Genomic DNA, 27,377 nt, shown 5'->3' on the forward strand with positions numbered 1-27,377 from the left:
AAAAGTGTTTCAGTCTATCAATAGATGCTATAAAGCAAATTTACAGGAACCCTATTTAAGTTCCTATTCAAATTTCTAGTGCATAAAAATCTTAAGGATTTTTCCACAAGTAGTCTACATAAGACTAAGTAGAGGAAGTTTCAAATGGCGCACCAGGGAATGTATACTCTGATGTAATTACATCAAAGTAAATTGCCAGGTGTAGCATCTCTAAAGGTGCCTAGATTTTACAGAAGTAATTTGACCAGATTTCATTTTATGATAAAGATGAAGTACTGTGATAAAGACTTCTATGAGGCTTGCATAGAGAATTATTTATACTCCATGCGGTTGAATTCCTACATGGTTATAAAAAGTGTTTATCAGTTGAATTTTACTTGGCATGTGCTGATAGAAGCTTTGAAGTGATTGTCTGTAGTGTTCCCCACTCATCTAAAATACAGGTAATGGCTTTTTTAACAGTAATGTTAGCAAAATTAATTACTTCATTACATCAGTTGCGACTGTCAGTGCTTAAGGTTTCATAATAAGCATATTCTTACCAAGTATGTATAGGATCCAAGTTGTATAATGCAATTTATATGCATGTTAAAATTATTTGGTTACATAGCATATATCAAAGCTTTAATGAAGTATGCATTATGTTTACTTTTCTGGAGATTTTTTACAGCATAACAACAGTAAATTGTTGTGGCTGACTTCGTCAGAAAACGATGTGGCCACATTTGCCTACTTGCTTTCAACTCAGTCTCATTGCAGTGTCTTGAGGATCTCAAGACTGTAATTGCTGTCCCCCAAAAAAGGAGGCAAAATAAGGATGGGTGTCATGTATCTCTTTTTCTGTTGCCTTTTGGGAATCTGAAAGAGATGTTTAAAAACTGTTGAGCTGTTTTGTTACTTTTCCTTCTGCTGTGCAGAGAGGAGTGGAGTTCTGTAGCAATGGAGTTCATCCTTCATGAAAGCTCAGTGATGCTAAAGCCAAAGAGCTGCCCACTTTTGTGTTTTGTTAACTTCTGAGAAGCTTTTGACTCCAGTGATTGCAGTCAGCTTTTCTAAAATTCTTCCATACTGTGTAATTCCAAAACACCAGTCAGGGCAATCTGAGTAACCCATCAGAAATGTTCCTCTTCAGGAATTCAGTCACGAGGTTTCTTCAGAGCATCACAGGCTATTGTGCAGCATGCAGGCTCCTTATGCATTACTTGTGTATTACATGTTCTTAGAAACCAATGGTTCACTTGTCTTCTAAAAAGGCAATTGTGTAGGACACAAAGAAGTCTTTTGCTTGCCGTTTGTATCTGACAAGCAGATTGATTGATTATGTGTTTGATTAGGTCCTTGACTGCACAGAGGAGTCCAGTGTGATGAAAACAGCATCATGTGAACGTTAATGGAATAAGTCATAATTACTAGAGATTGGAGAGGGTGGAACAATTTATGATCAATGTCAGATATTCAAGCTCTGAAATTGCTAACGCTGTTAAACACCACTAAACTCCTGTATGATATTGAAAACAGGCAATACGGTCTGTTGCCATAATTTTATGGGAAGAAATGGAAGATAATTTGCTCTTCATTAAACTGAAGAGGCTTAGCTTCTCAGAGCAGTCAGATTCTTGTTTGCATTTCAAAGAAACTTGCTGAGAAGGTCATGTGCTTTTGGCTCATTGTGCCTGTATATCAGTGTCATACACGATTAGTCTTGAATAGTTGCTCTAGAAGTCCATGACGGAGACCCTGGACCTCCAAGAGCTGAGGTCATTAGGCCAGCAATTTCCGCTGTTGCACTTGTTCCCATTTGTATGTATATTGGGGAAATGGTAATGTCCTAAAGGACCCTTATGTAAATACCTTGACATTTCTTCCCTCCATCATGATTTTTAATTTTGATTCTCAGCACCAGTCAAAAAAAAAAAAGACTTCCTTTGCAGAACATCGGTTTAATAAAGATCATTGCATAGATTACCAAGGCTATCTACCAAGAAGTAGATACCGATTAATATCAAATAAACTGTCAAAATTTCAGTTAAGAAAGTGAACTGACAGCTATGTATTGTCACTAAGAAAAACAGTTTCCACATACCCCATTTCCATCTCTCCTCTATTCCAGTTTAACATTCAGATTAGGCGAGCTGTAGCGATAAGTATTCATTACAGTGAAAACTTCTTGAAATGTTTTTACAAATAGGATTTATCAAGATATTTAGCGTAGTAATGAATGTTTGCCATGATTTTCTCCTAGCACAGTTCCTTGTGGATTGCTTTCAGATATAGCTTTGATTCTGCTTCATGGTAACCTAAAATGCTAATATCTTAATGTCTCTCCATAGTAGCCGTGGCATGGAGGAGATGGGGAGGATCCAGAGGATCCCATGTAACCGTGGATGCTGGGCTCATCAGCCCTGAAACTGGTCAGACTTTTTGAGTTACAGAGGCAACAACTGACAGAAGCTGTGCCAAGCTGGAAAACAGCTGTCACAATGTCACCTGCGGTCAGGGAGGAAGTGGGTCAGAAGGCACTAACCAAAAGGGTAAAAGCTTAAGCAACCTGTCATCACTCCTTCCCACCCCTTGCTGTCACTGTTTTCGATCTGTTTGCATACCAGGTCACCTCTCCAAAATTCTTGGCAGCTCACCAGTCCAGCACAGGCTTCGCGTCATGTTGTGGAAGATCATTGCCATGCCATTTACCTCGCCACTGAGCACAGCCAGCCAAGAGGAGCGTGCTCCAAAGGCTAGGTGGTGTGCGAAGGTCAGCAGCAGAGCTGCCCCATCCGGCAGTGCCATCGCCCAGCCGGGCAGGCTGTCACCATAGCTGCTGTAAGAATTCTTTCTCTAAAACAACCAGTTGAACGACAAATTGGTATTTTCTGCATTAGGTTATGTGCTGCAATGTGCAAATCTAGCCCTTTAACCAGGTGAAGCAGGAAGTGGGGCTCTGAGAGAGTTCTTTAGAGCTCTACCTGTGTGGATGATTTTTGGAGCCAAAAGTTTGCTCCCAGTGTCCACCAATGTGCTCTTGAGACCGGAATAGCACCATGAGCCCTCGCTCTTTGCTTTCAATGTCCACCCTCATTCTTGGCATTGTCTTTCCTCTCCATAGAGGAGGGAGGAGCTCTGCCAGTATATGGTGATCTAAGGGAATAATTCAAAATACGTGTGATATTGGTGTTGGCAGCTGTGTAATTGAGAAGGAAACTTTTGGGACCCCCAAATAACAGGTCATTGTTGTGAAACATTTCCAAAAGAAGCAACTAGTCTAACTCATGAGTATTACATCTTATGCCTGCTCTCTTCCTTCTAGTGGAAAAGTAATTTAATTTGCATTCACAGAGTAGTAATTAATTGATGAATATTTGCCCCATATATATATATATATACATATATATATATATAGTTAACTAGGCATCTTTTCTTTTTACTCTTTTTCCATATTTTCAGTTGTTGTGTGATAATTACAGTGTAAGTTTGAGCATCCCATTTTCTTCTCAGAGTCACTTCCCTGACAGATTTTCAGTCAGCTCATTGGTGTTGCTGAAACCAAGGTTTCAAAATTTATGAGATGGGCCCCTGAAGATCCTAAGTTTGTCTTAAAATTGTAGTATTAAAACAGTATTTTAAATTCATTCTTTCACATTGAAGCTTTTGGGGATCATGTTTTCATTTTGCTACCAAGATTTACTTTTTTGTTGTGTGGTGGTCATTTTTTAAGTCAAAGCTAAGACCCTTATCATGTTGTTTGAATGCCAAAGCTGTTGTTACAGGGAAGGATCCAACTATCACAAGACTCAGGGTAAAATCAACAGGAGCTGGCAATACAATGACCCATAAGTCACTCCTTCAGTGCCCTTTTCAGGCTCTTTCTGCTCTGTGGCGAATGTTTTTACTTTGGTCTCAGTTGTAGTCCTTCTGGACAAGTCAGAAAACAGCTTTTTTGACACGTTCATTATTTCAAGTAAAAGTTATTCCAGTCCACCAGAACGCTAAATAGCTGCAATGTTTCTGAGCGTGATCTTTTTTGCATAGTCCGATGGTGTTTACACAAAATACAAGTTTCTGGTATAATCTTAGGAAGAATAACTATTTCACACTCCCTAAGAAAAAATTAAGTTTTTCAAGGGATGTGGTTTGTTTTGTTTTGTTTTGTTTTGTTTTTTAAATACATTGAAATAGATACTGCTTAACAGTTCTCGTTTCTGCATATCTCTGATCGTAGGCCTGTTGCTTCTTTCTGTGGAAACTGTGTACCTGTGCAAAGCCAGTGCAAACAGCTTCTGGTATTTGTTTTATCTTTCAAACAATAGCGAGGCTGGTGAGCTCCAACTGAGTTTTGTATACTGCAGCATAAATTTATCAATTTGCATCACTCCATAAAAGAGATTAGAACTGATTTTGTAGCTTGTGACAGATTTTAAGATTAAAGCTTCATTTAATTAAATATAGAAAAAAGTAGATAAAATATGAAGCCTACATTATCCTACCTTTTCTCTCATTATAGTAGAATACATTTGCCTTCTTATGTTATGCAGAGGCTTCTGTGACCCCGAGTGCACTACACAGGTGTTAACCACATTGGTGGATTCTGGTGTACATCCCTTAGCTTGATAAGGCGAACCAGACTTCGAATTTAGGTATGGAAACAGTCCAGAGGCAGAGATACAGACAAGCCACCTGTCAGATTGCCGTTTCAGATCCAGTAAAGAAAGCTGCTGTCCTAGAGGCTGAGATGAACTGTGGCAGCAAAACAGGTAAGTGCATCAGAGCAGAACTGGCTGTCCCAGGGCACACCAAGGGTCTCCATGGTCCCATCCCATCCCCAGCACTGCCCTGCAGCTAACGAAGAGTCTAATAATAATGACCAGGGCAAGCATTTGGGGGTACTTCCCTAGAACACCCTACCACACAGTTTGTAAGCCACGGACTTCTTAAGACTGATGCATTTGTGTTTAATAGCATAAATAAATGAATTGTCTAATCACTTTTTGAATTCACATCACAACTTAAAATCCACTGCATCCCATGGAAAGGAATTACACGATTTAAGTACGCTTTGTGGAGAGACATCTCTTTGTTTGTTTTGATCCCATTGCTCTATAGTTCATTTGAAGGCACTTTTTGGATAGGAAGAGACAGTTTTCTGCTCTCTCTTCTCTATCCTACTGCTGACTGCTAAGATTTTTTTTCTAATCTCCCCTCGGTTATTCCTTCCAGCCTGTAAAGTCCTTGTCTAGTCAGCCACTCTCCACACAGGAACTGCTCTGTACTCGTGATTGTCTCTGTTGCCCTCTCTGAACTTTGCCCAGCTCTCCTGCACCATTTTTGGTGCAGGAAGGGACGTAAGAGCTGTGCACAGTTCTTGACCCAGGTGCATCATGCATACATTGGCATAATGGTATTTGTTCTCTGTTCTGCTCTCTATTTTCCAAACATTCTTCACATTTTATGTGCTTTTTTGACACTTGCTGAGCACTAGGCTGACATTATCTTAGAACTAATGTTTAATTAAGGGAAAAACCTTATAGAATCTAAGCCTCAGAATAACCATGTCTTTCTCCTACTTACTCTTGCTCATGCCCTAGGTGTCTTTTAGAAGACAAGGTGATGAGAGTCACGTATCACCTCAGGTGGTCTTTCTGCTAGTCCCTCCCAGTAGTCGTTCTACCACAACCTAATGGCAGCTGATGAAAGTGCACAAGCTCCATGCATTTTGGTAGGACTGTCCCAGACTGGTTAATGCTCCTCTACGCCCATCATTTAGCTGGCTTTATTTGTTTAGTTTTGTTATTTGTTACTTCTTTTCCATGTTCTTTTTAAATTAGCCACTTCTTTTTAAATTGCACTTCCTGCATGGCTTCATCTCTTTCTTTAAAGCCGCATCTGTGCTCTTGTATTTCCTTGTCTTTGCTACAGTGGGTTTCCTGGTGGGTATCTGAGTTTTCCAGGCAGTGAAGCCTTTTCCTGGAGCTGGTGGAGTGTTCCAGTGTGAGATTTCTTTTAAATTTGAATACACTGTATTTACGTTTCTAAAAGGAGTGTGGATACTGCCCAAGATGCACATATAAAATAGTGCCCTTTTTGAAAGGGTGAAGAATTGTTTATTCATTTAAATTTACTATTTCATTGTAACTATTTTCTAATACTGGCCGGGGGGGGGCGGGGAAGTCTTACCCAGAATAAATCATGAGTGATGCATGTGACAGAGTGAAGAATTCTTGCTTTTCCTTTTGAAGAAAGGGTTAATTGTAACTCTCAGTCTCTCTCCTCTTGCAGAACTACTCAAGATAAAGCTATTTCTTGGAAGAATACCCTTAGGAAGTTAGTGACCTAGAATGAGCTTGGCATAGAATTGCCTTTTAGCCTTAACTGTGATATTCACTGCTGCAGTCTCCATACACAAATGGGTTTTGACAGGCTTTGCAAACAGCCTGGGGTCAGAGCCTATGAGCTTTCCTTGGGCAAGTAAAAGCTGAGGAGTTGGGAACTTAATCAGTTTCTTGTTGAGATAAATAGCAAAATTCCCAAACCCTGGGATGGTGCACAGTGGGACAGTGATGGGCAAATGCAAGCCCTCGTTGTAGGGCTGTGAAAGGACATGGCAAGCAGCAAATCATGCTCCCTGCCAGGGATGGTTCATGGAGTTCAAGCACTGCTTTGAACTGGAACCCAAACTATTTTTCGTATCTCTTGATGTAAGGCCCAGGGGAGAGCAGGTGATGGCACACCAAGCTGGCATCCTGCCTTGTGCATCAAAATATGTTTCTGTGGCCCCTACACCTCCTCTGCAAGCTGCTTAGCAATCGAGAGGTGTGATTTTGCTGTGGAAGCAAGAGTGAGTGGGAGAGAGGGCTGATACATAAGCCTTTCCTATACGGATTTCCTCTGTATGTACACTGAGAGGGCATGGTAGTGGGGCGTCCTGGGGGGATGTGCTGGTACAGGGCCTGCCTCCTGCTTATGAGAGGAAGGATTTTCTCCCCACCCCAGCTGTTTGTTCAGGTATTAATCTCAGAATTTGTTTCTTGCTCAGTAAACCTAGCAAGTAAGCTAGCAGTTAGGGTTGCATGGTTATCCCCCGTGCATACAGCAAGTGAGGGATGATGTATAGAAGATACACACTGGAAGAATTTAATCTGGTCCCTACAAAACACTCTGATCCTTGCAAATCCTTTTTTTTTTTTTTCCTTGATAGTTTTTTCAAGTCTGGGATTTTCATAACTGAAGGAGAATTCAAATAAATCAGCAACCGCAGAAAACGCCAAACAACCGCAGTCAAACTTTCTCAGTGTTTTAAACTAATAGACCCCCTTCTCAAGATACTACGCCTAACAGGATTTGATTGTGCTTTCTCAGCCAGAGAATTTCCGTCAGTACCTCTGCCAAGTGCACAGTCTCACGGAGGGAGGATTTGATAGTGATCCAGGTTAAGCCAGCCTCTTCATTCAGAGACAATGACTGCCAGCCCCACACAGACTGCAGCAGGGCCACCCAAATGTCGAGTTTCCATTGAGGAAGGCCAAGTTCCCCACACTTTTTATTTTTGCAACCATAGCAGGGCTGTGTCCTTGGTTTCTTTCCATGCCAAATAAAGCGTCTGCACATTTTGTCTAGTTCGTTTTTGTACAGTTGAGGCGTTTATACCAGGAGCACCTGCAAAAATAGAGGTCTGAAGAAAGAGATTCATTTCTGACAGGTTAATCAACCCGAGGAGTAAGAAATTATAGTGCTACATCTGTAAACACCCTTGCAGGTTGCCTTGCAAGGGCAGCTTGTGAAGATTAAACTGGCTGGGGATACTCTGAGCTGTAGGCACAGAGCACCCTGTGAGACATTGCTAGTATAAAATGCTCCGAGGCAGATCCTGCCATCCAGCCCAGCTGCATAAATCTGGAGTAACTCAGAGTGCTTCAGGGATGTTACTTCAGATCCACTTCACCCAACAGAAGGGCAGAATTTAAATGAATTATCCATGAAGAGAGAATAAAGGACATGTGCAGTAAATAATATATTTCTGTGTTTTCTGCCCTTCGTGACTCTCTCTCATAAATATTCCAGACTCAAGCTGATTGCTGCTTCACTGTGTCAGCCAAAAGATCAGACTGGGCAAGTGCATTTCGGTGTCATTCACGTCTGAGGCTGTTACCTGTCTCAGGGTGAGGCGGAACCACAGACAAAACCCTGATTTCTGAAAGCATGATGCTGTCCTCACCAGAGCTGTATTTGAAGTGCCACAGGGCACTTTCTGTGACTGCTCTTGGTCAGATATGCCTGCCGTTTTGTTTATTTTTTATCTCTTGCTGAACTGAAAAATAGATAGGAGAGAGAGAAGGGAAGCAATTTTAAATTCATAAAAATCAATTTGGTCCAAAACTGTACATTGAAGCATTTTGGCATTTATGAAATGATTAATTTCATTCTGAAGAAGTCAATATAAAATATCACAGTATTTCTCACCCTGCACAATCCCTCCATGCAGGCTGGCACTCGACACCAATCTGTGAGCAGTTTTGGTTCCTCCAAAACTTAATTTTTCAGGGGAATTTACTCAGTGAGTAATGAGTCTGATTTCTCTTTTTTGTACATTACTACTGGATTATGTCTATTCACTTATTTTGTTCAGCAGCTATACAATGTCTATTGCAATACCCTCCAGATGTAAGATACCTGATTAGAATTAGCCTCTATTGCCATAACTTGCTTCATGAGGTCAGGCTGTTGGCCCTACCATCAGATGCGCCCGAACGCACCCCTGCTGTGTTACACACACTCTTGATGCTCCTGACCAGTTGTGCAACACTAACTGAGGAGCAAAATGCCTTGCTGAGATTTGAAGAGCTACATCCATGCCTGGAGGCACAATGACTGTTAAGAAACATCCTTTTCAGAAAATCTGAAACTACTTGCTTTTAATATTCTACTTTCTTACTGAGTTGACTGTTGTATTTTTGTCCTGGTTTCAGCTGGGATAGAGTTAACTGTCTTCCTAGTAGCTGGTACAGTGCTATGTTTTGAGTTCAGTATGTGAAGAATGTTGATAACACTGATGTTTTCAGTTGTTGCTCAGTAGTGTTTAGACTATAGTCAAGGATTTTTCAGCTTCTCATACCCAGCCAGGGCACCTGACCCAAACTGGCCAACAGTGTATTCCATACCATGGGACGTCCCATCTAGTTTAGGAACTGGGAAGTGGGGGGCAGGGAATCGCCGCTCGGGGACTGGCTGGGTGTCAGTCGGCGGGTGGTGAGCAATTGCCCTGCGCATCATTTGTACATTTCAATCCTTTTATTACTACTGTTGTCATTTTATTAGTGTTATCATTACCATTATTAGTTTCTTCTTTTCTGTTCTATTAAATCGTTCTTATCTCAACCCAGGAGTTTTACTTCTTTTCCTGATTTTCTCCCCCATCCCACTGGATGGGGGGGAGTGAGTGAGCGGCTGCGTGGTGCTTAGTTGCTGGCTGGGGTTAAACCACGACAATTTTAAACCTGTCAAATGTGTTTTATCAATGTGAAAGACTGTTTACTTTTGCTCATTCTTGCACTATCCAGATCTTTACCATGCAGGCTCTTTCCGGTATTTTCCCCCAGATGTAGCATATTGTAATTCATTGCTCATGACTGCCAAGAAATTACAGTTCCAAGACTGTCCATAGTTCACAATATAGTTATTCTGCTGCTGGAAATTCCATCATTTTTTTCATTATAGCCAGTCCAGCAGAAAGCAACCAGAAAGCTAAGCGAGATGAGCCTCTCAAATAGGGCAGGGAGGAAACCTCAAGTATAGATTTGTGCATATTTCTGACATGTCCAGCCAGAAAAAGAGAAATCTTGGTCTCAGTAGAACAAATGACCACCTGCACATTCTCACAGTCTGAGAAATAACCTCCTCCATCCTGCCACTTCTTCTGCTCTTATTTGCTCTCCTGTGTTCTCCATTAGGATTGTCTTTCTACTGCCAAAACCAAGAAAAATTGATACAACTCTCCTATGTTCTTGCTGGATGTAGACTTTGTCCACATCTAGGGGTTTTATTCATTTTACTATTTATTTTGTAGATGAGTTTTAAACATTTTTAATAATACAATTGTATTGATGGGACCTAGTATAGGAGCAGGTATAAATTGCTCTTGCCCTTCTTGCAGCTTAATATTCTTCACAGTTCAGAGGGGGAAATAGCTGGCCTGGCAGAACTAGATCCACACAGGGTGGGGGGGTTTCATGGTACCAGCACAGCTGGAATGATCTGGCTAAGGGCTGAAGACAAAAACCAACAGTTTTTTGTTGTCAAGGGTCAAAATGAGGGTTATCTGGAGGGACAGATGTTCATCATGCCAAGATTATTCCTATTGAGAAACGGAAAATTAGGGGTTAAACCTGTCATCTACAGAGTCACCTTGAAACTCCATAAAGAAATATCAATAATTGAGGATAGCTGTTTGCTAAAAAGATTACTGACAGGCATAAAATAACAATCACCAGTAGCTATAAATGTATTTTATATCTTCGATATTTTCCTGGCAGAGTTTAGTCTTTCATTGAGTTATGCAGTAGCAGCCCTGGATTTGGACAACTTGTGCTCAGATGAATAGTAGAATGATTTTGAGGGTGCCAGAGGATAGCTGGGATAGAGAAGGGATAGCTTTTTTTTCAAAGTGTACCATATTTTTCCTTGGTTGGCATAAAAGCATACTTCCCTCCACAAACGGAGAGCTCCATTTCAGTTTATTCTTTTGCAGTATCCTGTATAAGAAGGAAAAAGATGAGATAACTCTTCCTGGAGAAAATCCAGAATGTTAATTAAAGAAATGGCATTTTGACATTCATTCCTTACTGGCTGGAGCTTATGGCTGTACTGGTATTTCATGTCTTGCTTTCATGTTAAGAGCTTTCCAAGGTGATCTTCTCTACAAATGCCTTTTTTCCTGCCACTAGGGGTCCTAAAAATAATAAGGAAGGGAGGCACAAAAAATAATAAAGAAGGAGGCACAAAGTACCCATGTATTTGATACTACAGCATTCTCACAAGGTGGACCTGAGTGTCAGTCAGGTCACCGAAACCCCCAATGGGTTGGCTGACAGCATGGGTTAGTGCTAGGCAGACTGGAGGAACAGCATCTGACTGTTGGACCCAAAAGATTAGCTTTGCCTCCGTTCCAGAGTGATTTTCGTGCATTCCTGCCACATCCCTGAGGAGTGGGAGGTAGGCTTTTCTTACGCTTGCTCAGGTAATTTGTCATGCCACCCAAGTTAGAGCAGGGAAGGTTGAGTTGTGGGGGATGACCCAGGCTGCTCAAATCTACCTGACAAGTGAAATGCTGAAACAGTTTGGAGGACTTGGGTTTGGATCCTTAATCCCCAGCCTCCTGCTTCGTCCTTTCCCCTCCAGAGCTTGCTTTTGCAGGTAGGGAGAGATGAAAATCACCCCAGGTGCCGAGGAGAGCAAAGAGAGAGCAAATGGCCCAAATGCATGAAAATGCAGAGAAAAGCTTTCCCTGCCAGGCAAGCCATTAGGAACCAGTATTTTCAACACGAACCTGAAGCTGCTGTTCCTGTTGTAGCCCTGTTGGGTTGTTCTACAGTGCTCCAGTGCTGTAAAAAGAAATGGATGGATGTACTCGGGAACTGAAATTAAATTCAGCTTTTCCCATTTGCCACTTTATTATTTCCCACTGTTAAAAATTGAATATTGATTTTCCTCATTCTGCTAAGTCTGCAGTCTTTGCTAGCATGTAATTGTTACAAACACGTTCACTAGAGCTGGCAAAGAAAATTCCAGCAAAACAGTTTTTATCAAAATTTGCCAGCTTGTTGAAAGCAAGAAATCCTAGAGGAAAACATTCTTTCTTATGATGGTGTGACAAGAAAGCAGGGCCTGGCACCTTGCCATGGGCAGCCTGGCTTGGGGACCTCTCTCATCGTGCCTCCAAGTGAGAATCCCAGCTCAGTTTCAGAGAGTAAAGGAAACGCTGGGTCTTGTTCCACACTGAAACCAAACTGAACTCAGAAACCTTGGAAATTCTGCAAAATGGAATTACCACTCTCTGCCAAGCCTAAGCATCATGTTACAATGCCTAATGTTGAATGAAAACATAGGAAATACTATATTTTTCAGAAAAGATGAACATTTTCTTGTAATTAGCAAATTATGGTCTCATTGTACTTATTTTGCTTATCAAGTTATTTTTCAGTGTCAAGACCTATTTTGTTTCACCCTTCCCTCTCATCACTGATTTAAGAGTTGTTCTTGGCACCAGGGAATCTTAAGAGTGCTGTCACGGGCTGCACGCAGGAGGTTGTTCCAACAGCAGGAACTGGAGCTGAAACTGCTCATTGTTTATGTAAAACTAAAAGTTATTTCCTTAGCATCAGCACCAGGCTCTGTTCCTGAGGTTCTACGTGTGTATATCTACGCAGTCACCACAAACTGACCGTGGTTTGTTACACTAGGAAATTAATGTTTCCTTTGCTTCTGCAAATAAAGGAATCAAGGGCAAACAGCCCTGAAGAAGCGGCTCTTGCCACCATCTGGGGGCTTGCTACGGCAGCTGGTGATCCATCAGCTGAACTGCCTGAACTCAGGAAGCATTCGCTGCTCAGTCAGACTAAGTGGTCTTCCAGGCTATATGATTTGTTGACTGATTTCTAAGTTAAAACAGCTCGTGGCACCACAGATGATGAGTTTTCAGTGGGTATGACACATACACAAATTAGATAAGAAGACAAAAAGCCAGTGGTTTAGATAGACAATTTGGCCAATGAGAATTTTACTGCAAGGCTCATTTTTAATTGACGTGATGAGTTTTATGCATCTGCCCACTTGAAATATTCTGATTATGAAACTGTCTCTTTGTTCACTGCTTGGCTCTTGATTTCTAAGCGGCCAAAGCAGGCAGTGTGTGCTAATAAAAGGGAAAGAAAAAAGGAAGACGCTAATGCAATGAACTATCTTCTCCATAGGACTGTTTAGCATTAAAGATTTTGCTTTGGCTTTTATTTACAGCTTTTGACCACTTTTGGTTTGTTCAGTAATCCCAAACCATATGTATAAAGAGTGATTGGCAGAATACACTGTGTTTGAAGCAGCCTCCCAATGGCTTGTACTCAGATATAAATATCTGATGTTCAAAATCTTTGGAGATGAACTCCTGATGCATCAAAGTACAAGCTGATTTTCTTTCATATCTGCGATTAAATTTTTCATGTAAATGTCACATTAAATGATGAAAAAGAGACTGTAAAAAAACCAGTTTTCACCTAATAGGATATTAACTTAAGAAGTTAAGAAAAAACACTGTGAAAAACATAATACCAAAGGATGTAATCCTTTAATGCTCAGTTATGCCTATAACAATATAAATTACATTATTAGATTACTTGTTATCAGTCTGTAAGACTGAGAGACTAATAAATATATGGCAAAGAATGGAGATTTGTGGCAATCTTTTGAGTAATTGCACAAAATAGTTCAGATTATTTTAAAATATATTTACTATTTTTATGTAATGCATATTTTTAAAAACTGATTATTTTCAACATCTCAATTTGTAACACAAAATTACTGTTAGCTTAAATAAATACCATGATAGTATTACTAAAGGTCATGGACTTTATCAAAGGTCATTGTGTAGCTACTTAGAAACTGAATAATCTATTCAGCCTTTAGCTGCTCTGTATGTTACTTAGGTTCAAGCTAAAAAGAACCTTGCTAGCAATCCTGACACCTCTATCTGTTCTGTATCATGAAAATGCTGCTGTAACTTTCTAGCCTACTCAACAGAAAGATATAGAAGATTTATTATTAATATTAAACATCTTCAAAATATTACAGAGACTTTTCTGAAAATTTCAATTCTTATTCCGCTGGGACCAGATCATGCTGTAACACAGCATCCTACACAGTGGGGTCTCTCAGTTCGTGAACGAAGAAGCTATCTTGAAAAAAATGTGCTGTTGGATGTAAGCTTATTTGAGGAAACTGCAGATGGTAGCGGTGGATTTTGTTCTTGGCTGTCATCTCTGTGCCTAAAGCCAGATCTGGGGGGAATCGGAAGAGCTGGGCATGGGGGTTGGGCTTCTGGAAGGGATTTTATCCTGGGTACCCTTCAGATGATGTTCCTTCCACCTAACTCCAGTTTAAAAGCTACACATGCCATCTAATTAATCATTAAGACTCCCTCTCTAGTAAGTAGAGAAAGCAAGCACCTCTAGACAGTGATTCAGCCATCCTGTTTAAATACTTGTCTTTGAAAAGGAAGACGATACCTCTGGAAGAGTTCTCTGCTGACCAGTAGAAGAAGCCTAGACAATTAGCTTAGTTGCGACTACTGTTTAGGTGGCTGCAGTTAACAGAGGTGAATCCCATCCCATGTGTCTAATGCATAATAATCCCCATGTGGGACAGCTATTTTACAAAAAAACACCAGTTGCAGCTAGAAAGACAGCAAAAACGCTATGCCTGCTATCCCAAGTCATGTAGCCAGACTGTTTTTCTAGTACATCCTTTCAAGCCACCTGGTGAAGAAACAGCTGTGAGCTGTCTGAAGGGTGTGCCAGAAATCATGCTTTCCAGGGACTCTACTTCTGTAGCCCCTATTCAGACCTTTTCACTGAAACTGATAGAAATTATGGCAAAGGTCTATAGAATCAAACTCCCTCTAAGGTGTTAGTGGAGGCAGAGTCCTCCTGTACATTTCTGTAAGACCGTTAGGTGACAGATAAATAAAGCTATTGCCACTGGAGGCTTTCCGGCAGGGTTCTTTGCAGACCAGCTATTATGCAGCATGAGGAAAAAGAGGTATTAGCCAATCATATCACAGTGAAGAGGAATAAAAATACATTTCACTGTGCACTGATATACTTTATTCAGGGGAGAAGTGTGCAGTTTGCATAGCTTAAAAACATGAGCCAAGAAGTTACTAATATTTGCAAAACACTCTCTTCTAATACGTTCATAATTTGAATCAAACTGCTGGAGATAAAATGAGATACAAAGGCAGAATCTGAAAGCTCTTCATTCACATGTCACCTTCCAGCTGTTAGGAAAATCTAGGCTGTTACTGTTCTTGTCTTGGTTGCCTCAGCATAGCCCCACTCCTTCCTAGGGAAATCTGTAATCAAAGCTACTGCATTTTAGTAAGCAGACAGTATTACAGCTCAATCGATATCTCTAAGGGAGGACCTGAAGGCACTTACATGTGGACTGAGAGATACCCTGAATATTTCTGTGCTACAGGATTTAGCATAAAGGTTGCTCTCACCTTCCCCCTGTTCAAACTTCAGGTTAACACACGGAGAAAAATGCTGCCATTCTGTTTCTCTGTGTTAGCGATGACACCTCACCTAACAGGACAAACCCCAGGCTTCAGCCAATAGCGACTGAATCAACTGGGTCTAGGTTTAAAAGTTGAATACTACTTCAAGCCTTTATGTTCTTCTGTTTCCAGTTAGCTGGAAGAGGAATAAACCAGGCTATTTAGTAAGTGTAGTCAACCAAAAGGTGACCTGTTATTGAATGTGACCTTTTAGCTCATGTTCCTGGGTGGGTTTGGCTCAAAGCATTCATTATGCCTGGGTAGCCAAATTCAAAGAAACAGGTGGAGTTAGACTCTAAGATGTTTACTCGTGTTATGCTGGAATTCCTTTGCTCTTGCCCAAGGCTCTGCTTTGGAGACCTTCAAAGTTAAAACTGCTACTCCATTCTTGCCTGAATCATTTTGTTCTTACATTTCTTTCCTGTCAGTGGGAATTAGAGGTACCTGAAATGTTGTCCCTGTCTAAATACAGAGCTAAAAGCAATTCCATGTTTTGTGATGCTCAAAGCATCTCTGTCTGCTTGTGTTGTCTGAAAGATGGGCGAGAATGAGGAAAACACACTAGCACCCTTAGCAGAGACCCTTTGTTGAGCCCCCTGTAAAACCCATTTGAGGAGAAGGGTATAGTGGATGGGTCTAACCACAGGGGCAATGTGTAAATGACCACAATGGGGAAACAGCATTGGTACAACCAACCAATCCACTTAAAGGCATACAGGAAGGAAACTAGGAAAAATGGGATAGATGTTTTCCCTTTGTTTTTTTTGTGTAATAACAAGTTACATTTATATTAGAGGGAAGCATGCTCCATGGTATGGCCCACAATCTGTGTCCCCTGGCTGTCCCCACACGGAGATCTCCTAGACCACACTGCAGCTCCCTTCTGGCCTGTGCTCTGGAGTTTAGTTCCCTTGGAAACCAAACACAGGTTTACACTGTTACTAAAAGAAACAAGTGTAATAACAATTATTTTTTAAATGGTACTGAACCATATATTTTCATTTTATTCTTGAAAGACATATTATGTAACATTTTTCTATTGTACATATATCCACAGCAAACCTTATTTTCTAGGTTTTTATCATTATGTTAAAAAGCAGTGTTAAGATGAGGATGTCCATATCTCTTAAGTTTAATTCCAAACATTTCCTCTCTAAACCAAAAATATTTTCATTCTTCTTTGTGATAAATCCCACTCGTGATCAATTATCATATTCGTATACACATTTTTTTAACATTAAGCTAAATGCTGAAGGAATTATATTCCTACTGTAGAGTCCAAAATGTAATAAATAATACATAATTAAAAAATCTGGCGTACTTATAATTTAAAATAAAGGAATCACATGTCATTAAAACAGCATTTCACTCAGCTTTTATGCAATTAGAAATTCTCTTTCCTCACCCTAGATTTGGGCAATGATCAGGGATCACTTGGTGCTCTCGAAGAAGTTGCTGCCATCCTTTCAGCTGAAAGTTGAAGCATTTTCAAGAATGTCACAGGAGATTTTAAATGATACAGCAGCAAATGGTATTAAGATTCTGATACTATCAAAGAAAGAGTGAGTAGTAATTAGGGTGATTGGAGTGATGCCTGAACCTGCTGTGGAATCTGTAGCACTCAAAGCAGAGACCCCCACAGGGAAATGTTTTGGACTACACAACACAGAATGCTGTTCATGTCTTCTGTTGTAACCAATTTTATATGCTTGAAACCAATTTATTATGATTTACTAAGAGCAGGTGACTGGAAGGTTCTGAGCAGAATATTCTGTTATTCCCTCCTTTCTCTAAAGTTCAAACAATGTGCTGTACATTTTACAAGAAAAAAACCAATTTCCTGTCTCTTGAAAAAAATCTCAAAACTAAATTAAGTTTCATTAATGATGCCCTTCCCCTTTAATAAATACATATGGTTATGACTGATTTATACTATAAATCAGGTGTGGTGCTGATGTGGGAAGACTCCCAAATCTTTGTCCTTCTGTCTTAGCAGGCTCTTGGAAAGTGTCATCATTATTGGTTCTAACTCCAAAATTGAAAGCGCCCTAACAAAATACTGATAGAAGTTTGCTTTGCTAGTGCATACTGTATGAGACCATTCTCATTACCTAACATCAACTCTCATTCACTTCTTTGAAAGACAGGAAGTCAGCAGGGATGCAGGCTCTGCAGAAGAAGCTTGTTTAGAAAATTTTGTATGCTACTGTCTTTTGCGGATAGGCTTGGAGACCCACAGCGGCAAGAATCTAAAAGGTCTTGGGCTAAAACTGGCAGTGTGAAAGACTTACTCACTTTCACAGTGTGAAAGACTTAACTCAGGCTGCAAGCAAGTGCAAGTAGGTGCCAGTGTTTTCTTCCTAGTTGAAACCTGCTGTTTCCCTTCATTTGCTGTTTTCAGCCAGCAGTTTTGTCACTGGAATAAGAATAAGCTCATCCCATAGCTTTATAAGAGCAAATCGATGCCACTGATACTTTCCATTTCAAAACAAGCAGGGAAGTTGTTACACTTCTTTCTAATCTAGTTCAATCTTCTTCCATATTCCACCAAAGTTTCCTGAAGAGTTGTCCTTAAATTTCATTAAAACAAAAAAAAGGTTAGTATTTCAGCCTCATTCACCCATCCAAACTAGACTGTGGATGAAGGACTGTGCCAAACATTGAGGACTCTTGGTATTCCAAGTCAATTAGAGCAGTTAGTACCTAATTAAGTGCTAATTTATGCTCTGTGCAATTTCATAGAGGGTAGAAATTTGGTTCAGGCTAATTGGAAAACAAAATTTTAGCTATTACACATGAAAACATATACTACTTTTATGCATAAAAACCCTACTTTGTTTTATATGAGTCAAGTGCACTGTAAAACAAAGCTAAACTCTTATGCTGGTTTGGCTGTCTTCCTCTTACAGTTTAAAAAGTTTCACAAATATTTGTTTTCCTGTATCCTCAGAAATCACAGAATATGCTAAAGACAAGCTGTCTGGCAGCCAATTTTCCATGTTTCTTTCAAAGGCAAACCTAACTGTTTTCTGCAATAGCAGAGTTGAGAATCTATTGATGCTCACAGTATCTTTATTCCCTGCTTCACATAATAAATAGAAATTTTAGCTAGAGCTGAATAAACCAGGAACTGGCGTCAACTATTTGAGCAGGCTTTCAAAGGAGAGACCTTCCTAACTTCCCTGCATGCTGTAGCAAACACAAACATCTTTCTTGTCCATGCAGGAAATGTATCTTAAATCCCAAACAGAAGTAATGTTAACTTTTGGAGACTTGACCTCCACAGAGACCCGTCAGTCATCTCTGATGTAGCCCATGGGAACGTTCAAATTGCCACACCTGATTTGCATTCTTGTTGCATACACACAAAAACAAGTCCTTCTCATCTTCACTCTTCACTGCCTCTATGCATTTGCCAGAAAGGACATGGACAATCATGCCATTCTACAAGGTGAGAGAAGAAGAAAGAACAAATTAAAAGTAAGGGATTTCCAGTAAAAGCTAGGCCATGTTTCTGAAACTTTTTACATACAATAGATCACCAGTAATGACTAGTTGTTCAAAATTTTTTAAGTATTGCTCTAAACATAACGACTACATTTAGCTTTGAGTCTAGGGCATGGTGAGTATTCGTAATTCCTTTCGCAGCTGACAGGAGTCATAGGTGTGGAATTCAATAGATCTCTTTTCCACCACTATTTGTTTCCTATGGGTACAGGTTGTCATCAGCATCAACTACAGTACTACAGGCCACAAAATTTCAAAAGGACCAGTGCTTCCCTTAGGAATCAAAACGAATTACAGTAGGAACTGTACCAGAGGATTGCAGCATCCCTACAACTACAGTAACTGCTATTTTCCCAGACTGTCCTAGAACATGACATTTTTCAGTCTTGTAGAGGAGTTCCTGCTCTGCTGGGTGAGGTCTACTGAATAATACCGAATTCCTCTAATAGGAAGTTTGCTCTTCTCTTACAATGCAGGAGGAATTTTAATGTTTCCCCTACTCCCAAAGGGCTCTCATTTGGGAGGGTTCAGGATTCCCAGACCCTTCCTCTATCCAAAAGAAGTGGGCAAGGATTTGCCTTGCATTTATTTTCACAACCACTGATTCTGATTCTATTCCTATAAGGCTAGTAAGACAAACACTTAAGACAAGGACATATGAATTTAGGTAGGATTCCTGTATTTTTAAACCAAATTTATTGCACACAGACAGTGTAAATGGGCAAGAGGCATCCTGAATTTCCTGGGTGAAAATGGTACAGGAGTGAAACTTGCCCTTCAAATACCTCATCCCTTCCCCACACATGAATCCTGTCAATCACCCAGTGACCCCACAGTCTCCATCAGCTGCCTTCCCCTTATGGCAGAGTCACTACTGACCTCCTGGACATCCCAGTGCTGGTGGCTGTTGTCTGTCTCCTTTGTACAGTTTTGAGGGATAACCTTCCCGTGTCTGACATCAAAGCAAAACAACGGGGCAGAACCAAGCCGGATTTCCTTCATGCTGTTATATTCAAAGTGCTGGAAGAGGGAGGCTTTGTTTGAACGATGGAAGGACATCCCAATTCATTTTTAAATGTTAATTCAAAAAATAATTTCCTGTACATGTTTGTTAAGATGCAACCCAGACATGAGTGATGGAGACCTCACAGCCTTGACCCTGCAAAGCAATCCCCCCACACTAGCTAATTCTGGCGTAACTATTTACCTAAGGAAAGGCTTTGTGGACTGTAATTATGTATGAAGTAAACCCATCCTATAATAAAATTTTCTAGTTTAATAAATATTTGAACAGAAGGGTGTTTCTGACAGTGTCTGCACACATTGCAGTTAGAAATGTGCCTGCAGCTCACCCTGAGCTCAGTGTGAGCAGCAAAACTTGCTTGGGGCTTGGAGTAAATATCTGCAGTCGGTCTGTGTTGGTTTGGCTTCCCTTAATGCATGAACTTTCTAGTCTAATGCCAACTTGGGAGTCTGCCTACATGAATTTCCCTCCTGCCTTTGACTGCAGTTTAGGCACTAAACTGCAGTTTTAGGCACTAATGAGGAAACCCATCCCCATTATTCTAGAATCGTTATATATTTTTTACTCCCAGGCTTTCAGTTCTCCGAACACTACCAAATATACTAACAAATAGGCACTTAATGATGTCTGCTGGAGCAGAGTGTGGGTATCTGGCCTCAGTGATACATGGAACATTGTCATTTTTCAAATGACACACAGCTGCAGAAGAGTGGGCATCATTGCCTTACCACATGCCTAATTTTGAACACATCAGTATTTCCATTAATGTCAAGCCAGCCATTTACATGTTGGAGTGACTGTCTTCTGGATGGTTCCCTAGATCTAATACAGTGCCTACATACTTAAAGTATACAGTACCTGGGTGAGACTGTCACTGCAAGGGGAGAGTTCGATAGAGCCTTCTGCAATGGCTCTTCCAGGTCTGTAATCTGCACAGAAGCCAACACCAGTATTGTAAAGCTGTAAGTAAAGGTTTATACTGAAATAAAGCACAATCAGATACAAAGAAAATATATTTCAGCCAACTTTTTTGTGGTTGTATCCCTTTATGATGTATGGTTTTGCTCATAATTCAGGCAATAATTTTTTCTTTCAGACTAGATCTTGCATATTGATCTTGCAAACTGATCTAATATAAAAGGCAGAGTCTCATCAAAGGTCAGTGTTACCCAGTGAGTTTTATTTAAGTTAGAGATACCCACTTCTGGTTTTAACTGTTATGGTAGTTAAAAGAAATCTGTCAAAATTTTTATGGTAATGGAAAATTGCACTTCAACTGGACACTGTAGTCAGAAAAAAGCCAAAATATTCCAGAAGGAAAAAAATAACAATTCCTGTGATCCACCCTTCTCAAGCAAAATTTGATAATAAAGAAGAGACAAAATAGTAAAAGGACACAGTAAAATCTGGCTACATATAGCAGAGTGTGACTTAATTAGTGGACCTTGTTGCCTTGTTGGGGGAAAATTCCTTCCAGTAAGGCTGCCTGGAATAAATTCACATTTTAATGAATGATAATTATCAACTTACATGTTTAAAAAAACCAACATTGAGAATATTGCCTCCTGTACACAGTCAGCCAAGGAACTGCTATTGCTACCACCTCTGCCCTTGGGAGAAGTGCAAGACTGAATAAATGCTTTTTTCTCTTCATGCACTTGGGTCAGCACAGAGATATCTCTGCTGCTGTTGCGGCTGCTATCTGTATGAGGCAACACAATTCCTTTACTAATGGCACCTAAAGAACGTAAGGTTAGGATCCACTGAGCTGTGACACCGAACTGAGTCAGACAATCTGGGTCCAGCTCCTGGCTGGCTTTCATTGTTTATGTAAGAATTTAGACCAGCTGTTTGTTTCCTCTGTCCTTTTCTTTCTCCTCCCATCCTTGCATTGTCTGTTTGGACAATAAGTGTTTCAAAGCAGGAACAGCCTCTTACTCTATGTTCACTGAGTACTTAGTACATGGAAACGATACTGGGGTCTTTGAACAATGCAAAACCACTAATCATTCTTTATAGTGTGTTTTCTCTTACCTTGCCAGAGAATCTTGGTGTGTCTTCAAGTTGGGAGAGTTCAGGGTACACATTTGACACAAACCATTGGAAATTTCTACAGCCCAGTCTCTTCTGTAGCTGAAGACGCTCACCACAGTCTGGCTTCTCTGCCTTTATGGAGAAAGCATAGGGACAACAAGGTTACTAGTGTATTTGTGTTAGAGGTGCTAGAAGTGAAAATGACTACACAGGAATTATTTCTACCACCTCCCCTATCCTGCATGTTATAGATATTGATATATATCTCTCATGAGTATGCAAAGGAGGAAGACCAGCTATAGCCTTCCTCCAACTTTGTGCTAAAACAGCATTTAGTCTGGCATTGTGATGGAAGTAAAGGTTTCAGAAGTAGCATAAACTGTGAAAATAATATTTCTTCTAAAAATTATTATACTGCAAGATAAGTCAGACTTTGTCATCTTTTTATTTAAAAAAGTCAGGGCCAAATTTCATACTTGTTGCACTGAAATCAGTGGGATTGCATTAAATTGTCATTCAGTATAGAATTTGCCCTGCTGATTAAAATTCAATTTCCTGGCTTTTAACAGCCGAAATTACCCAGTTATTATCAGTCCTCCATGATCAGAGGATGTAAGTGATGACAGAATTTAGCCCAAAATATAGTCTATCGCATTATTATCTGATAGTTACTAAATCTAGTAAGTGAATGTGTTTTGCAGCTATAAAGGCATAAAACCTTTCCTATGATTTATGTGTTTTCTTGAATTATATACACACAATATCAACTCCTACCCGTCCTGGTAGCAACTCTGTTCTGAAAAAAGACAAGTGCCTTCAATCCTTGGTGCAGCCACAGGCATCTGCACTGCAAAGGACTGACAGTCTGAATATTTGAGGGTATTTAGTACTCAAGATGTCTAATATGGTTCTGAAAAACTCTAAGCAGGTAACTGTCTAATCCTTCAGTTTCAGAACAACACAAAACACTTTTCTAAATCTCTCAGTGCCCAAATACTAAAAATATCTCACCACCCTTAAGACTCTCTCTCCTCTTTCTCTTGCCAGCAGTAGATCTCCCCCTTCACATTTCTACTTTTTAAAAATGCAGTTTTGGATTCCCGGAAACTGGTCTGGATTCCTACGTCAGAAATTAAAATTGGTACATAGCCTGTAAATAACTTTTCCTCAGACCAGCTACTTCTCTGCATCCATAAGAAAGAAAAAAAGACTTTGCGACATGCCTGGAAAACACTAACAAATGAAGGGCCTTGGACATCAAGGGAGAGGTATCAGTTTCTAAAGGCAGGGATCAATCATGCCATGTGGCACTGTTTGCCAGCCACTGTAAGCTACACAGGCAAAGCTCAACAGTTGCAGTATGTTAAAGAGAACCTCATAGTTTAGTATCAGTCTCAGATTCAATAAGCATAACAACAAAGTTCAGCAATTCAGCACCACACAAACCTGTCCCCAAAAGGTTTTCTTGGAAAAGGGAAATAGAGAAGTAAAATGCCTCCCCTAAAAAGAGATGTTTCTCATGAGACTCTGCTTTGGCTGAAGAAGGCAATGGCAGTAAATCTCATTCCGTCATACTAGTTACAATCTGCATTTGAAGCCGAATAAATGGTGTAAATAATGTAAAGAAAGTCACTATCCCTGTAAACCAATCTGAAAGGAAACTGTGCTTGTAAATTAAATAAACAAGCTGCACAAGAAAAGGAGAAAAAGAGATGGTGGCTGAAACAGTAGAAAGCTGGGAAGAGCCTTACTCATCTGCATGAACACCCACACCACGGGCATCCTGTGCAGGATGCGATTCAGACCATAAGACGGGAAGACTTCTAAAGCAACCTAAACGGGGGTCACTAGTTATTTTCTGCAGTGGGCAATGTCGGCGGTCAAGGCTCACGGAAATTTTGGCAGTGGCCAATAGGTGGCTCCGCTCACTCTCTCAGTGCAATAAATCCCCGCAGGGCCAATCTGCAGCTGAGCAGCAATAATGTCATGGCTTGCTGGTGTCTTTTGAATAACATCCCGCTGCACTGACATACTGAAAATATTGGCTGTGAAAGAAAGGAGCAGAGAAAAGGGCCTTTTATGTCATGGTATGCTGAGCACAGAGATTGTAAGATTGATCATTTGAAGGAGCATCATACTTAGGAGTACTAAAAGTATTCTTGCTAGACTAAACTCTCAGGCAAAAGGTCAGGGTGCTTAAAGCTAGCAAACTCTATCATTGATGGCTGTAGTTTTTAGTACAGAAGATTGCTTCTGAGTTGACAAGAAAGGCCTTCAGGAAATTATTAAATGATTTAAAGACCTAACTGCCCATCTTAAAGGACTTGGCCTAGCATCCTCCTTGCAATTACATGGCTGCAACCCTTGTGAGCCAATTGATGAACTTCTGGCCAGTGGCATTCAAACCTACAACACAGACAAGGAGGAAGAAGCTTTTTAAATAAGTGAAAATAAAATGAAAAAAGGAATGTGATAGCCTCAGACTCTAGGATTAGCATAGTGGGCATAGTAGGCTGACTGGAGAGGCAAATCCACTGGCGGAGTGTAAGGAGGTCAGACTAGGTGAGAGGAGAGAAGCCATGCCAACACACAGCCCTTTTCCTCTCTCCACTATAATGCAGCTCCTGTTGGATCTGGCTTTCTTAGATGACAGCCAGCACTGCAATGACGGAGGCATGCAGAACTGAAATGCAAGAGCAAATCTGAATGGGAAACTTTGCACAGCACCTACCCATGCTCTGCCTAACTGTTTTCAGTTAATCTTTTTCTCATGCTTTTAAAAGCATGTCATTGTTAAATGAACAGGAAGATGAATGACACATTTTCATTCAAAACTGCTCACAAGTTTGTCCACTGCCTTGTACGAGAGGATATTGTTACAAGAAAAGGTACTGGAGCCAGAGAATTCCCAAGAACTGCAGCAACATTAACAACTTAACAACATTAACCACAGCTGCATGACTCCCAATAAACAAATATCCAGTGGTTTGTAATACATGGGATATACAGTCCCTTGATCGATCCTGATCTGCAATGATTATACAGTGGCTTACAAACAAGTGTGGCCATTCTGTAGCTGTTAGATGGTGTGTAGTCTCCAGATGGTTCAAGTGTGGCTGCATGCCAGGGCTACGCCACACACCTGGCTGCAAGGCTTTCTATAGCATACAGGCTGCTGGGAATCCAAATCCCTGGAGGTTGGACTGCTGCCTGCACGATGTTTCTAATGAAAAAGTAACTTGTAAATAAAGGCTATGTTGAAATCTGACTTTCTCAGTTACAGACAGTTGCTTCTGGATGTCTGTCAGTTCAGGAAAAAAATCACCTTTTTTGTCGCTGGACCATTCAGATATCTTCCCTTCCAGTAGGAGAGACACCACAGTTTGCCTCGTGCCCATGAATATTACTGAATATCCTCATGAATCACATGAGGAAAACCTTCAGTAATGAAGAATGACTCCTCTAGGAGGGCCCTTTGAGCACACAGTGCTACTAGCATTCACTTCAGATGCACTGCAACCCTCCATGTACTACTGGTGGAAAAATAAATCACAGCTTGTTGGGCAAGCTGAAGAAGGAGTCATCTGGAGAAGAAGTCATACTCTAAGAGATCTGATAACTTCAGCAAATAACTCCTAGGCACAAGGTTCTCTCTTTCCTTCCCAATCTGACAGCTCTTCCACTGGATGGTTTCATAAAAAGACTGTCCCCAGCACCATGTATGTTGTATGTTTGACTGCACACAGACACCTCCACCCTTACTCCACTCCCCTCACCTACCTCAACACACACTCCTTCCCTCAGAAAAAAACCACTACAGATGTTTTTACCTTGCTGATTAAGAAAGCCACTGTGTCATGCTTGTAGAAGTTCTCTTTAAAAGAGCCCAGCCAGGTCTCTGCTATTCGGATTTTGTTCCTCATGATGGCCTCTTCATAGGAGAAAGCACGCGGAAAGTGATTTCGATAGACATGCCCCACTCGAGAGCATGGAATAATTTCTACAGAGCCACCACAGAGCCAGGTCTGAAACACAGGCGAAGGCACAAAAGGACATTACCTTATTTAGATTACCTTTATCTAAAAAGGAGAAGCTCTCTTACTATAGACTTTGCCTCAGAAAATCCTAATCTGCACATTCCTGGAAACAGGAAGAACATTATTATGTGCTTCTTCATACACTGTTCCCCACAGATACAGAGACACAGAGAAGATACTGGGCAAGACAGACCTTTGATTTGACCCAGTATGGCTTTTTATATGCTTTTATAATTTTCTGTGCACAAAGAGTGCAGTGTAGTAAAGAAGCCTGGGGGCACACCTTCTTTTGTCTGGGATGTTAAACACTCTATACCATTTGTGTCTGCAATTTTCATTGCTTTTTAATGTAAGTTACTCTTTGTATTCAGCAAAAATCAATGCAATCAATTTAATGTAAACAATTTGGTATTAAAACTACAGGTTGGCAAAGAAATAAAGCTACTCTCCCTTTGGTGCATGTTACATGCCAAAAAAGAAGAGGCAGCTTTCAGAAGGTGCCAAAACCAGTGACTGTCCTCCGGCAGATAGTGACAGCCAGTGAAACTTCCTTCTCTTGACATAATGCTCCTAACTCACAGCAGCTGCATATTCTTGTATAGTCCTGACAGATCATGGAGTGTGAGGATAGATTTCTGCAAGAAAGTGATATTCTCCATACCCTGAGACATTCTGCACTTAACTGCTTTTATAAATTGCTTCTTGCCTTTTCATTCAGGTTCCTTAAAAGCCCAATAGTTGCCAGAGCTTGGTGTTTGATTAAGGTTCTTACCCTTATAGATAGCTCCAGATTTTCTGCTCCCCACATGGTCATGTCAGAATCATAAGCTCCAGTGTTTTGGAAGTAATGTCGATCCATGGCCACCACTGCACCAGCTACCACAGGACTCCTGTGTAGAAAACAGTTTGGGAGTGAACGCCTTCAGTTTTGGATAGGGAATTATGTGAAGGGTGAAAATCCTGCCATTTCCATAGAGATAGTATTGCAAAATGATTGAATACTGCTCCACATAAGCTTGAATGAATTGGTTATCTAACCAAAAGAAAGGACAACTGAATTCTAGGATTTCTTGGGGAATGGAGCCAAGAGCTGAATTATTAAATAATGCTCAGAACAGTAGGAAATGTTACATACATGTACACCCAAATGAACAGACAAACAGATAATGATTTAGACATCTCTTTTAACTCTACATGATCCATCTTTTTCCTTCCCTACAAACCTCCACACCTTGTCTGGTCAGGTTGTATACTAGTTGTCTCAACGTGTGGAAAATACTTGTCATGTTGAAAGTATGACTGCAATCTAGTTAGAATAATTACTAAAGGCTGAACAAACTCAGTGTAAACCAAAACCCTATCCATTCAAAAAATGTGAACTGAGCATATGCAAGTAACCACGTCTCTCTTCTGTTAGCTGGAAGGTGACCCAAATTGTACAGTTTTGCTGCTGAACTGAGCAGAG

At 40.5% G+C, this 27,377-nt stretch overlaps 1 protein-coding gene across 4 annotated transcripts in view; it reads right to left on the reverse strand.

Annotated features, from left to right (window-relative positions):
- Positions 1-10,626: 10,626 nt before the first annotated feature.
- The window catches only part of GALNT15 (polypeptide N-acetylgalactosaminyltransferase 15), a 33,957-nt gene continuing 17,206 nt past the window's right edge, over positions 10,627-27,377 (reverse strand). For 2 of the 4 annotated variants that reach the window (XM_069772208.1, XM_069772215.1), the window contains exons 6-14: positions 26,685-26,802; positions 25,706-25,900; positions 21,876-22,007; positions 20,700-20,801; positions 19,697-19,837; positions 18,650-18,754; positions 11,534-11,588; positions 10,831-10,936; positions 10,627-10,739 (exon numbers count right to left, since the gene is read on the reverse strand). In XM_069772208.1, coding sequence (XP_069628309.1) covers positions 10,878-10,936; positions 11,534-11,588; positions 18,650-18,754; positions 19,697-19,837; positions 20,700-20,801; positions 21,876-22,007; positions 25,706-25,900; positions 26,685-26,802 — 907 coding nt within the window. In that variant the 3' untranslated portion in view covers positions 10,627-10,739; positions 10,831-10,877. Of the gene's footprint in view, positions 10,740-10,830; positions 10,937-11,533; positions 11,589-16,276; positions 18,755-19,696; positions 19,838-20,699; positions 20,821-21,875; positions 22,008-25,705; positions 25,901-26,684; positions 26,803-27,377 lie in introns of those variants that run through there. The other 2 variants (XM_069772224.1, XR_011322376.1) reach the window with 2 other exon arrangements.

Source organism: Haliaeetus albicilla, chromosome 2 (assembly GCF_947461875.1).
Source record: "Haliaeetus albicilla chromosome 2, bHalAlb1.1, whole genome shotgun sequence".
Classification (NCBI taxonomy): Eukaryota; Metazoa; Chordata; class Aves; order Accipitriformes; family Accipitridae; genus Haliaeetus; species Haliaeetus albicilla.